We start from the raw sequence: 14,348 nt of genomic DNA on the forward strand, positions 1-14,348 counted from the left end.
GTATTCAATCACAGAGTTTTCAGGATGGGTCATGCAAGTTGTTTTTCTTGATTGGTAGTAAGTAATTTTAAAATACAGGTCCCATGATAGGGGAGAAGATCAGTCTTGATCTTTGTGTTTTGCATACCAGCTAGGCTTTATAGTGTGATGAAGTCATTTGGAGGTGAAATACTGACTTCACTGAATCCTAGTCTGGCAGGGTAACAATAGACATGTATGCAGAAGGGGGGTGTGTATGTGTTTATACATGACGTGTACACATGATGTCATTATGCATTGCATTCCCTGATACTCCGAAACTCAGAAAAGGTTTAAGATGCTTGTATTTAGCGTAGTGTCCAGAGGAAAATTTGGCAGGGTGATACAGCAGATGGATTCAAGATGGCAGCTGATGGATTATAATGCTAGCAAACATCATTATCATGTTTATAGCCTGTAAAAAGGCTACAGGCAAAACCTGGGCAATGTATGAAACTGAATGTTGAGCAGTTGCTACAGAGGAGTGTACCCCCGGGGAGTATTTGGACCATTGTGCCCAATTGCTTAGCAGGCTCTGGCTGACACCTCCAGAACATGTCACATCCATGCTCAGCAATGAATCGCTCTTTGTGCTTTCCTCTGCAGAACCGTGAGAGCGTCGGAGGGTCCTGTCTACAAAGGTGTCTGTAAATGCTTCTGTCGCTCCAAAGGCCATGGATTTATTACCCCTGCAGATGGAGGGCCCGACATCTTTGTACACATCTCTGAGTAAGCTGTCTGGGTGGCCGAAAAGGCTGGAGCTTTGGTTTGCTTCAGTTACTGAATGTTTTTGGTGTTTCAGATACAAGAATGGTTTATAACCTGTCACCTTTACCTCAGCAAAGAGGAGTTATGCAGATGTTACTGGCAGCGATAGATTATGCTGTTCTTTTCCTGTATTACTATAAGCCTGTTGAGTTAAAAACTAGAAGATGATCCTGTCAATCTCTTGGAATAAGCTGTGCAGCTTCACCCAGGCCCAGAAACTTGCATTTACCTAAAGCAAATAATCTATGCAGTATCCAGTTGTAATTTAAAGATTTATAACACTGAAAATTCACTACTTCTACTTTGCACTGCTTGTACCATTATTAAACTAAAGGTTAATTACCTTTACTTGTAAGAAAAGTCACACTTTATTACTTCCTTGAATTTATCTAGTTTTGGTTTCAAGCAGTTTATACCTAAAGCTTTCTCTGTTAAAGGGTTCATTAGTACCTCCACTTTTTTGCCTTGAACACGCTGAGAACCATCACCTCTGAATCTACCTTTTGATAAGCTAAACAGATTAAGCTTTTTTTTCCAGTCTAAACCGCTTTCCAGTCTCTTTTCTAAGTGTGCTGTAGAATTTAAATATAATTTTAAAACAATACACTGTACACATACTTCCAGTATAGGGAGATGAAATCTCCTCCAGACTCCTGCTCTGTTTCTCTTTTTGTCCCATAATCACATTAGCCCTCTTGTCCCTAGTCTTTTGCTGAGTTGTTTATCTGTTCTTTGGCATCCTTTGCAGTGTGAGAGTTTGGTGCAGCCCCAGATGGAGGCTGGCATCCCTCGCAGTTGTGTTTGCAGTCCTTGTTCTTAAATGTCCAAGTCCCTGTTTGGTTGCACTGCAGCAGCTCTCACTGGAACAGGCTGTGCTGGACCAAGGGGTCCAGATCGCACTCTATGACTGTGCTGTCTGTTATTTAATGCTTGCCTGATCTGCAGGGTTTAATAGGCAAATCTGTATTTGTTTCTAGATTGAGATGTTGACTAGCATTGCGGTTGAAACTGGCCTTCAAGGGCATGTAGTAAGATTGCTCAATGTTTATTCTCCAATAACCTCTCTTAAATCTATCACCAGTTTTTAGTCTATTATTTACAGTGTTGAAGCTGTATAATCCTTATTTGTTGTTTGGAGTGGTTATCCAGTGATAAGTCATCAAAAGCCTTACCAAAGTTGTTCACATTACCCCAGCTGTCTTTCCTGCTTGCGTGTGTAGCACGTGTCCTTGGAGGAGCATATTGGCCCTCTTCCAGTTTTCTGAAACGTTGCTGCATGATGGGCACTGGCAAGCCAAAGCTTTTTAGGACTCCTGGGTGCAAACGGGCTGAGTGGTCTGACTCATGTGTTCAACCCAAGAAAATGTTATTTAGTATTTTCTTTTTCTTTCATCTAATACAACTGCACAACTTCTGATTTCCTGAATAACTTAAAAGTAACATTTCTTATGCCACAATTGAAAAATTTAACTGTGAACACCTAGTCTGACCTATACAGTTACTGATCATCAAGGGCTTAGTTAAAACAGACCTCTCATGGAAACATGAATTTTCAGCCTTCTAATGAATTCTTTTAAAAGAACTGTCTATTTTCAGTCCTGTTTTTTTCATCTACATTTTCTCTTCCAATTAGTTGGGTAAAATTCTCTTCAGTCCTGTGAAATTAGCCCTTTTAAAACCCTAGAGATTGATGGGGGTTGCCCCTTTGTTTGTCTATACAAAATGTGAACCAATCTTTTGGGTGTTCTCCAGTTCCTGTCCTGTGGCCCAACACATCTTTCTCTCTGGGCCCAAACCCCAGTTCTTGATTCTGGATACACTAATTGCTTCTACCCTCAATCCCCCTCCAACCAGCTAGAATTCTTAGACAATCCAGTGATCTTTAGTTATTTAAGACTCCCATATGTGTCCTATGGTGATACCCTGTATGACATCAGGAAAATTACTTTTTTGTCTGCTGTGATTTTTGGTGGTCTGAGAGGCCCCCTTTCACAGGAGTCCCCTCTTGTGGGCTGTGCTAGTTGGTGTATTGATCTCGAGCTTTCAAAATGCTTTGACTGTGAGCCATCAGTGGGCTAAATGTGAGTAATTGTGCCCTGAACGTGGTGTGCTGCCGTTCCCTTTTCTTTCACTCACTCCATCTATCCCAAAACACTATTGAATGAGTCACCAAGGTTGTAAAAGTTCCTGGGCAACCACACTATTTTTTTTTCTTGATGTGTTTTCAGCATGTTTATTTTGCTGAAGCACATCAAGGTCTCTGCTTGCTCTCAGCCTCACCCAGCTGTGCCCTCAGACTGCCCCTGCATGGGAAAGCTGGACCAGATAAAGGATGAGGGGGAGATTCACTGCATGAGCAGGGGGTTGATGGGCCTTGGCCCACGCAGGTACAACCTGTGGTACAATGAAGTGGCTTCATTTCAACCTAATGCTCACACGGGTGGGGAACCATTTCCATATGCCAGCAGCAGTGCACCCAGGCTTTCTCCAGTACGGCAGATCTTGTAAGTTTACTGTAGATGAGAAGATTGGAGGGGACTTCCTCTACCCCATCTGCTGCTGGAAGGCAACCATGCCTTTGGCAGATGCTTTACCCAACCCACTCTTAACAGTTTGAGTTCTGGATATCCACTGCCTCCCTGGGCAGTCTCTTCCTGTCATCAGCAGACCTGGCTCTTAGTTGTTTCTGCTGTTTAACTGACATCTCCCCTTGCTTTCAGTATAGCACTTCACTACTTCTGTCTCCGCAGTGGGTAAATGATGCCTTTCTTCTTTAAGTCTATCATTTATGCATTCAAAGACTGTTTTCCCTGCTCTTTCAGAAACATTTTGGCGAGGTTAGTTCATATGAATTTTGTAGGACTGAAGGATGTGCTTTATGCAACTCTCTAGGCACAGTTCTGCCCTTCTGAAGTCAACAGGACTTCTTTCCTATTGAACCAGGACTGAGCCACTTTTTTAAATGTTTCTTATTCAGGTACCATCTTAGAACTCAAATTCAAAAATAGCTGATGTTTCTGCCTTAACCTGTTAGTAAAAAGTGCTATTATTGGAGTACCGAAGGTTTCAGAACATTGTGTTCTTTAATTACTCTGATCGTATTGGAATTGTTGGAAACAGCTTTTAGTGCTAGAGGGTGATGGTATCGCTGTCTTAATTCTGATGCAAGGCAGCACTGGAAAGGCGACTTAATAATGCCTTTCATTTCAGTATATTTCACAGTGAATTAGAAACATTGCTCTTTATTAATGGGAGTTGCGTATTGCAGCAGCATTCTGCAGCCATCACTGTGGCTCAGGGGACTTCAATGACACTGGTTTGCACAGTGTGAGTTTTGAGATTCGCGTGATAAACATAAGCAGTTTCTTTTCTGCCTGTATTACTCAGTTAAACCTGGATGTGAGACAGACATCAATCTGTTCCTGTCTCAATGTGGCATAGGCATCTACTTGTGAAGTGAAAGAGGATTGTTTCTCCTGAATCAGTTCTTCCTGAAAGCTAGGATTTCAGGAACGTGGATAAAATGGTTCGCTGGTTTGGATTCAGCAAGTTCCTCTGTGTTCAGCACTGAGCTGTGATTATTAGTGAAGGTTTTGAGCATTAGGACCAGGTGCAGATTATCTTGTAGGACCTATTTTGCAGATTAATATGATTTTAAACAAAAAATTTTATGCTTCTATTTTTCTTCCATGTGCTTTGGGGGAGATGTAAGGTTACACTTCAATGAAAATATCTTCTGTAAAATGGAATGGTTTTTTCCTATAAGTTTCCATTTATTTTTGCAAGGTAATAAAACTTGGCATGGTGTTTCCATTTCCATAAGTGAGCACTAGTCTAAAAATAAGGTCAAATGTGTGTCATTCAAAAGCTTCTTCACTTGGCATCCACAAAACTCTCAATTTCAGCATCTGTGCAAGACTTTAAGCTGAATGTGGACATGTAGGCCTGTTTCATGAGCGGAACTTGCAGCAAAGCTGCATTACTTTGAAGTGGATAGATATACAGCATAAGAAATGCCAGTTGAAAATGCAGATTTTAAAGGTGTGTTTTGTCTCTGTGACTTTGTCTGTTTTACCGAGTGGCTCTGAAGACTGCAGAGACTTTTTTAGGGGGTTTTGATAACACTTGTGTGGAGCATGGGCTCACTGCTGCTCCCTGATTGCACACACAGTGAGTCCTGGTCCCTTGTGTTGATTTGAAATGGTTCTCAAGTTGGTATCAACATCTGTACTAGGAAAATGTCATGGCTTGTTGAGTGTGGTGAGATTTTGTTGTTCTCTGTTTCATCCTTTACCCTTCTTCAGAACAGAAAACATAATGTGCTTGCTAGTAGTGATGTAAAACCTGAGCTGGCAAGCAAGGGGATGGAGGAGTTGCTGACATGATAATTCCCAATAATGTCTCTGGAATGCTGGAAGCAAAGGCAAATTCATGTGCCTGAAGTGAAAATTTTAAAAAGCCCTTTATGACGCTTTTAGCAGTGACATGAGCTGTTGATGTTTTCATTTCCACCAGCCTGTGTTGTGAGCCACTGTCACCAACTGATGGTGTTATTGTAGCATCAGTGCTGAGAACTGTATCCTCCTGGATACCTGACCTCCTCTGCTGCCATTCTGCAGTGGGACTGAGTCAGCTCTTGCAAATAGAAGCCAGGTTGGTTGTTGCTGAAACTGATTGCTCTGGAGGCTTCAGTTTCACTCTCTTGCCACTCTTCCTGTGGACATGGGATGTTTCCAGAGAGCAGACTGGTAACCCCTGCAGTGCTGGCTGTGAAGGCCCTGCCTTGTGCTGCCTGTACATGCTCATATCAGCTGCCTTTCAAACGGGGTTCTGGGGGCACGGACCAAGGTGGCTGAGTTGAGGTGGGGTGTGGGTGCCTGTAGGGCCAATCAAATGATGCACTTTAGAGCACTGCGTAGGAATCCCATTCTTCTGCCTTCCTGGTGTATTTGGGAGTGGGCACATGGTGGATATTCCTTTACTCTCCAGGCTTTTGCACTTGGCTGGGGCTTGGCCTGCAGCCTGTGCACCGCAAGGGCAAGGCAAGGAGGTAGCGCACCAGAGCGCAGTGACAAATGAATGACCACACTCTTGGTTTTTAAAGATTTTATTTTGCAAAAGCAGCTGATCTAATGGAACAGGAAAACCACGTGCAGTGCTTGCGGGTTTTCTGCAGTTCGCTGGTACTTGGCTCCAAAGGGGAAAATGCTGCATTGCAGAGGCCTTCAGGCTGTCCTTCAGGCTGGATTCCCAATCCCATGCTTAATGATGGCTTTGGAGAATTGACATTATACTTCCCCTGGGACACTGACACGCAGTGCCTTTGGGTCCCTGGAGAGATCTGGAGTTTGCCATGCTTTTTTGTGTGTTGTGATCTCAGGGGATTATGCTTACAGTGGAAAAGAATAGAACAAGGGTAGCCTTTTCCTAAGGGTTCCCCACACCCCCTGGTTGTCTCAGGAAACTCACATTGCATTGGTGCTTGTGGGAAAGCCAGCTTGCTGTGGTCATTATTGTAGCAAAACCTTCCCAGGATCTCCACCTAAATCATACAAACTGTAATAGGTCAAAGCCAAGACTTACACTCTACCTGCAAGCCAGGCAGTGGGCATTCAAGAAGACTGTGGCCACCTGAGGATGGAGATGCTTTGTGGTTAGTGAGCACGGAACATAACTGCCCTGGGCTTTGGTTTCCAGATGCAAAAGCAGGTGGTATTGTGACAGGATCCAAGTTGGATGCTTGCAGGAACAGGCATTTTCTGTACCTCTGAGTCCACGTAGGCATCTTTGGAATGCTCTGCCTCTTGTGATCACCAGTTTCTTCCTCATAGCGTGTGGTGTGCTGAACTAGCTGGTGAAAGTACATACAGAGCTGTAACTATCCCTGAACATGGATTCAGAAGCCACATCTAGAGATCTCAGTAGAGAGCTGACCAACAGAATGATGCACCCCCTGTGCTGGGAGGGAAGTGCAGCTCCTGCCCTAGACAAGGCAGAAGATCTGGGAAGATCTCTGCAACAGCACAGAGACCAGGGCAGTTGCATGGCAGAGACCTTGGATATTAACAGCTGGGTTTCTTCAGTGTTTGGGCCTCTTTACACTTGTCTGACCTCATTATGAGTGTGACTGGTGGGTGAGAGGCAGCCCTGCTTCTGCTTTGCCTGCTGGCCAGCTTGGTAAGGTCATGGCCTGGCTTTGCCGATGAGTGCTGGAGCTGTCAGCTTACCCCAGCACTGCATGGGAGAGCATTCAGGATTAGTAACTCTTAATAGTTCATTATTTTGTCATGTCCTGCTGTTTAATAAAACTATGGGTTTCCTGGGCTGCATGTTGAGGTGTTAAATTAGCTTTAAGAAGCCCACAAGATAGTAGAGCCCATTGATCCATGGGATCCATGCAGATCCAGCTGCATGGTCTGATCTGTGGCAGGCTTGTTGACCAGCAAGGTTCTGAATTCACTGCAAACTCTTGTTAAAAAATGTTTCCATGCGACTTAGTCTTTGCCCCAAGAGGTTTAACTAGAGCCCTGGAATATGAATAACAGCTGTGAGAAGGAAGAACTAGAACATTCCATATTTAGGTAATTTCCTAATAACCTCCCGGTTCCCTAAAAATAGCACAGGATAAAATGCTCTCCCGTACCACACTGGTGCTGATCTGGGAAATGGGAGTTGCTGGTTAATCTAAATCTCACTCTATTGTTTTTCACTCTGACACTAACATCAGGAAAGCATTTCCTATTTTAGCTTAATTTGTTGAAGTATCTTAAAGTTCCTGGATACATAAATATCCTTTATTTTGAATAGAAGATGAATACTAATCTCTTAAATAGCAGTGAAAATCTCCATCTTCTAGGTCAACATTTAATATATAGCTAGGGTAAAACTCAAAAAAAAAAACCAAACCCAAACAAACATCTGAAAATGTTAACTCTATATATAACATCAAAAAAGTCCATATTTAACTTCCTCTACCGAATTATCCACGTATCTTATATTATATAGTGAGTGGCTGTTGCAGGCTGAACCCGTTCCAAGATCTCTGTTTACTTTCTCTGATCTTTTCCAGTTCATTCCCCTCCAAGGCTTTAAGGCAATTGCTTCCTGATGGAGGATCTTCCCGCAGCTTTGTGTAGGGCTCTGCCTTCAGCACCATACCCCCTCATCACCTTTCAGTGCCATTGTATTGTTCTTTCTTGACACCACCAGAGGTACTGCACAATCTGGATGTTGTTTGTTCCTGCTTCTAAGCCTTGGGTAATGATAACAATGCTGGAGTCGGACTGCATCTATCCCAGAAGCAGCATTTGGTGGGCAAACACTGTGCTGGGAACACCATTTACAAACAGGTTTACTCAGGCTGCAAACGAAGACCTTTGTCCTCTCACTTTTCATGTGCACTGGGGGCAATGACTTAAGAATCTCGTATTCAGTAGGCACCAAGAATAACTGGTAATCAAAAAGCTGTAGGAAACAAAAGAATATTTGATCTGTGGGAGGAAAGTTTAAAGGCCAAACACATAAAATGAAATTCGAGCTGTTTGTGGCCACATCCTTTTTGTGCTGCGTAAGGACAAGCCTAGTCTTGATGGGGTAAAGTCACCTCAACAAACATGAAAAGAAATGAGACAAACTAGGGGACAAGAAGAAGCTGTGTTGAATCAGGTTTTATTATAAGCTTCAGTCTCCTGTAGTGTCAGCTTGGATAAGGAAAAAGCCAAGAAAGGATCTTGATGCTGTCAGAGTAATGCTTGGCCCTGTGAGAAGTGCTTCCTAATGGAGAAAAGTGTACCTTTCTGGGTAATGCTGTGCAGATTTGGGGGCTGATGTGAGCTGTTTAGAAGGAATGGGAGTAATTAACCTCATGATTCAAGCTTCAGAAGTTTGTGTAAGCAAATTTTTGCTTTATTCTGTGCAGAGCAGGGGCTGTAGACGGTACCCCAAACAGCCACATAATAAGTGCTGAGGGATGCAGTGGCTTTCACTGATAGCTGAGAGTGTGTCCTCCAGTCTGGCCTGGTCCCTCTGCTTCTGCTTTCCCTCACTGCAGGCTGTCAGATGTTAGGCATCCCATTTCTGTGCATGTATTGATTCACTTGTTCTTAATTTCCTGGAAAAACAGGACCACTCTGGTTACCAGTACACCTGCAACCCCTTTCTTACCAGAACCCATCCTGGTATATAATCATACTTCAATTTTAAACCAAAGTCACCCCAACAAAACACCAGTCTTTTTTAGCACTCAAGCAGTACTTCTTCCTCACTTGACTTTGAAGATTTAAGTGATCTCTAATTTACCTCTGTTTTTCAAGGAGCTTAAAACCCTGCCTTTGTGTATTAGCATGTATTTGGTGCTTCAGGAAATGGTGTGAATCCACTTTCCTTCTGCATTAACCATACCTACTGATATCTTTTGCAGATTTCAGATATTTATTTTGCTAACTGCATCTCATCCTGTTTTACGGGAGCTTTTAAAGAACAAGTAAGGTTCCTGTTCATTAAAAAAGCCTTTCAACCAAACATTAGATCCCTTCCTGGGCAGGGCATCCATTTCATTTGATGCCTGCAAGGTGGTGACTCTTAGCTCACTACTTGCTGTGCATGTGCATCCTCTGTGTAGCAAAGGCAATGCTTGGGGCTGTGAAATGGGCAGCTGTAATACCTAGAGGAGATGCTGCTTTAGTTCCAGGCCCATGTAACTGCTCTGCCTGTGCTCCCTGAAGCATTGTCCATAGCTGGTCCCTGTGCTCAAAGCCACATAAAGAAACACGTTTCATCACAGCTTGTTCCAGTGGCTCAGCTGCACTTGACTCACTGCAGACTTTCCACTCAGCTCATGTTGTCTACCTTCATTACATCTGAGCTGGGAAATGTTTCTGCTCACTGTTTTGCTATCACCATGTTTCTTTGTACAGATAAAATGCCTGTGCTGTATTGCTTTCCACTGAAAAATACTATCTTGCTCAGATGGGACTGACATCCTGCATGGGTTGTCATGTGAGTTACTGCTCATGGTAAAGTGGTTTTAGCTCACTAACAACAATTCTTTTGGCAACCAGGGATCTTCGAAGAGATTCAAGTGGGAAAGATGGTGTCACTTTTTTACATGGTGTTCCTATTTTCACTCATGGTTTGACCGTCTCCTGTGTCTCTTCTTGGGGCTTCATGTCTGCTTGTCAGGCTCTGAGGCAGTGCAGGTAGCATATTCTCATCCTGGCTTGAAATCCTCTGTTTCAAAGTCAGGGTAAACTGCAAAGAATTTGGTGGCAGATTCCTTTGGCAGTAAGAAAAGATAAACTAATGTCTGACAGTGAGTATTGGGTGTGCAACCCCTCCACACCTGAAGAAATCTTAAACCTGTTAGAAATGGGGAAAGTGGAGTTTAATGAAGGCAATAGTTAAAGAGCACAGCTACAGCAAGAGTCTAGATGTGGGAGTTCCAACACAGCCTGTCCAGTGTGATACAGGGCTGGGCTGACAGGTTGGCCTGGAGACTTTGGAAGTAAGTAAAGGTCAGTGGTGTCAGCCTGCATGGGAAAGAAAGGGCTGTCAGGTCTGGTGAAGGAGGCTTGATCTTGAGGTTTTTTTCTGCCTTCTATTTACTGCCACTTTCCCAGGCACTGCTCTGAAGAGTTCAGCTTAGGACGTGCCCTCTTGGGTCTGATTCCTGCAGTCACAGGCAGCTCTGAACTAAGGGTTTAGCCCAGGGAAATCAAGTCTGAAGGACATGTGTTACAAACCACAGGCCTTGGGAATGCCTTTAACTTCTCATAGCAGGTTTTAGATCCGTATTTAGATACAGCAGCAAACAATAACTTTTCTTCTGAATTTCCCATGGAAGAAGTTACACTTCATGGGTCAGTTCTTGCTTCCCTTGTGCATGCCTGCTTACCCTGTCTCATCCCAGAGTACAGGCTGCTTCTGCGCAGCCACAGCCTGATGCACCAGCTCCCTGAGCAGCAGTGCACAGCAGAGGCACAGGTCACAGGGGAGCAGAAACAGAGGCAGCCCTGAAAGAGAAAAGGGTGTTGGAGAGGCAGTGCAGGGGATGGAGCTGAAGAAGTTTTGCAGACAGCAGGGAGAAGCAAAATCTAATGTGAAGTTAATACAGGCAGTGAGGGCCAGTATAGTGATCTTCTATCAGTCCTGCTGGTCTTTCCTGTGATAGAAAAGCTGTAACAAGAATGGGTCATCATAAGGCAAGAGTGGATTGAAGGGCACTGCTGTAATCTTAGATCCCAGAAATATTTGTGGGGTAAAATTCCTGGTGGTGTGAGTATGCTCCCAGTGTGCTCTCAGCAAAGGCAGATAACAAACCCAGTGGTACGTGCCCAATTTCTGACCTAGAAGACTTTTTTCCTTCCTTTGCCCTGAACCCGTATCTTGCTCCCAGTGTGATAGAGGGTATGCAGGCAAGTCAGACCAGTTGAGCATCCAGTATAATTTACAATTAGTGTTTATCTGTTCACATATACAAATGCTGCTGAAAACCACGAGAAATCTAGAGCCTACGTTGTCAGAGAAGGGAACCTGAGCATGGGATGGTGTAGGTCTGTTGAAGGGAATGTGAAGTAGCATTCTTTTCTGCTGTCAGAGAATCGGGTTGGAAGGCATCTCTGCCTGTCTTCATTGGCACATGCTGGGATATTTATTAAAAAGCTCTGATCTTGACTGCAGTGGTAGAGGGGAGGCAGGATGTTACCCTTGCCAGTTGTGTCTCATCAGTACGTTTGCATTTCCCGCTGTCTCTCCAGTAAGGACTCACACACAGTAAGGAATGCAGGGTGTGAGTCCTCCAGCATCCCATGTCCTCACGCTGGAAGAGGCTGGGTAGGAGTGAGCGACCCTTGGAAATCCTCCGGAGTGCTGGAGGGCAGTTTCTGTGGTGTAATGTGTCACTGAGCTCATTTCAAAATTACTTGCTGTGAAAAACCCCAATTTGTCACCGTGTCTTACTTGGGCTTTTGTTTTGTTTAGTTTTTTATACTCTAGACAAACTGTGGTGGAGTAGCCTAAAGGTAAAATAATGGTGGGCATGGCGCAGTCCTTTAAAAAAAAAGAAAAAAGGGGGGGGAACCCCCAAACGAACCAAATTTCAAAAGCTTAAATAAAACCCAACCCAACTTCCTATAGTTTAAAAACACATACCGCAAATGAAGCGCTAACCAGTGTCAGCCCTGCCCTCTAGTGCTGCTGGCGAGGAAGAGGCGGCTGCAGGGTTCCCCGCAGTGCTGTCCAAGGCTCGTTGTTTTTAAGCCATATGAAGTGTGGAGTTGTTTGTGTTCGGTGGTTGTGGTAGCGTTTTTAGGGTGGTGGTGTTTATAGTGTTTTCATAGGATTTCGCTGCAAGACAACAAAAATCAACCTCAGGCTGTGGTGGAAGATGGGCTCTATAAAAACCCCTGAAATATCTTGATAATAATTGATATAAAAGATAATTGTGATAAAAAAATTTAACTAAGCTGCAAAAGAGTGCTGATGTGATCTATGATTAACTGAAGCTTCCCCTCCACAGCATTGAAGGCGAGTATGTTCCAGTGGCAGGCGACGAGGTCACCTACAAGATGTGCACCATCCCCCCGAAGAACGAGAAGCTGCAGGCAGTGGAGGTGGTGATTACCCACTTGGCTCCTGGAACCAAGCACGAGACCTGGTCGGGGCACGTCGTCAGCTCCTGAGGTGCCCCAGAGGGAGCACGGTCCCTGCTCAACACCTGGCTGCAGTGGACCTGTGCTAAGAATACGTTGTGTGTTGTGCAGGAGGAAATACTGCCTTGTCAATAAAGCAGAAGCAGGCCAGAATTACTGGTGTTACAGCTGAAAAACAAAACAAAACAAAAAAAAAAAAAGGCAATTGAAATGCTAATGAAAAAAAATTTAGCGCAATGTGTTTACAAAACTGTATTTTAAAGAGAGCTGGTGTGTGCTTGGTGGAGGAGGGGACGTTTGGGGGTTCTTTTTTATCTTGTGAGCTGATGCCAGGAAATGCCTGGGGACTCGAGGAGAGGTTTGGAGGAGAGCTCTGGCCATAGCAGAGGCACAGCTCTGAGGCACTAGAGGTGTGTGAGCACTGTGTTCCCTTGAGCTGTTCTTCTGTCAGGCTTGGAGTACACCTTCTGCTGGGACAGTGCCTGCATACCTTGGCTTGGGCGAGGGAGAGGTGTTCACTGCTGCCATTGCTTTGCCTCATGGAAGGAAGTTCACAAAAGAGCAGCTACAGCAGGGTGGGAATTCTCCATCTGGTGGTTACGCTCCCATGGCCCCGGCTGGGTGCCCTTCAGGTGCTCCCTTTGCAAATGGCATGTCTGCATATGGGTGGAATATTGTGGTTTTAAAACCTGGATTGTTTGTGAATTTATTTAGGTGCCTTGATGGTTGATTAGCAACAGATTTTATAGGCCAGTATTAAAAAAACCAAAACAAACAAAAAAACCCCAAAAAAATCAACTCAAAATTTGAAAACTTCGTTTCAAGGTAAGTGGTAGAAAACTGTAAAGTAGTGGGTGCTTCACAGCCTCTGTGTCTGAATTTAGACAAAGCTGAAGCTTACCTTCCTGATGGCATATAGTTGAATGTCTGCCACAGCACTGCAGTGGGCAGGCAGAGTAACTGTACCTCTGGAAAGCAAGTTGTATGCTGTTCAGTATCACAGTTGTATGCTGCTCAGGTGCAAGTGTGTAAACTGCTGTGCAAGTTACTGAACAGGCTCAGCTGCCTGTCTGGGTGAAGCTGCTCCCTGGAAAACTTGCTCAGTAGGATGTGATACGGTCACCCTTGCCCTGACTCTTCTCTGCCTGCAAGATTTCATGTAGTTGTAGTGCAGCATAGGTTTGTCCCTGTTTGCCTTCCACATCTTTTATTTTTCAAAGGAAGCATTTTTCTCTGTTCTGTTCCTGACAGTGGATTTTTATTGACTTTGCAAATAAAGAAATAAAAAAGATGGCATGACACTCTCCTGCTAGTTGTGTGACAGGAGAACTCCAGCTGCCTAGTGCAGTTTTAACAGCCACTTGCTGTCATAAAATGTCTCAAGACATTTAAGGTGTCTGGAGACATCTCCAGGTGTCTGGAGGTTAGTAACTACTGTGATGGTTGTTCTACTGTGGCTGTACCTGCATTACACTGCAGTGTGAAGTAACAACCCACCTGCAGTAGGGTTTGGGAGTTCTGTTGGTTTTTTATTAACCATAAGACTTAGTAGTGGTGGATTTAACACTGTTCAGCTTGTTCCTTTACAATAAATGTGACCATTGTAATGCTTTAACGTACGTCTTCAGTCTGCTCTCTGTGTAGTTGGTCTTGATGTAGTGTTAGAGAATACAGGTGCTGCATACGCACTCCTGTATGATGATAGTCAGGAATGTTTTAAAAAGCATTGTAGTATCAACTGACTGGCATTACCAGAACAATTAGGGAATATTTTAGCTACTTTGCTAGGTGCTTAGTCAGTTAGTGTATGATATATACAACTACTTCTGTAAATACATTTATTTCCATTGTATAATACTTAATATTAGCTATTATTTATATTAACATATAGTACGGGGGAACAAAGAGGTATGG

At 43.9% G+C, this 14,348-nt stretch overlaps 1 protein-coding gene across 5 annotated transcripts in view; it reads left to right on the top strand.

Moving 5' to 3' along the window:
- CARHSP1 (calcium regulated heat stable protein 1) overlaps positions 1 to 14,049 on the top strand; it is a 35,443-nt gene extending 21,394 nt beyond the window's left edge. For all 5 annotated transcript variants that reach the window (XM_030481241.1, XM_030481242.1, XM_030481243.1 and 2 more), the window contains exons 3-4: positions 625 to 747; positions 12,302 to 14,049. In XM_030481241.1, the coding sequence (XP_030337101.1) occupies positions 625 to 747; positions 12,302 to 12,464 (286 nt within the window). In that variant the 3' untranslated portion in view covers positions 12,465 to 14,049. The remainder of the gene's footprint in view (positions 1 to 624; positions 748 to 12,301) is intronic.
- Positions 14,050 to 14,348: the final 299 nt, after the last annotated feature.

The sequence above is a fragment of the Strigops habroptila genome, chromosome 4 (assembly GCF_004027225.2).
Source record: "Strigops habroptila isolate Jane chromosome 4, bStrHab1.2.pri, whole genome shotgun sequence".
NCBI classification, from domain to species: Eukaryota; Metazoa; Chordata; class Aves; order Psittaciformes; family Psittacidae; genus Strigops; species Strigops habroptila.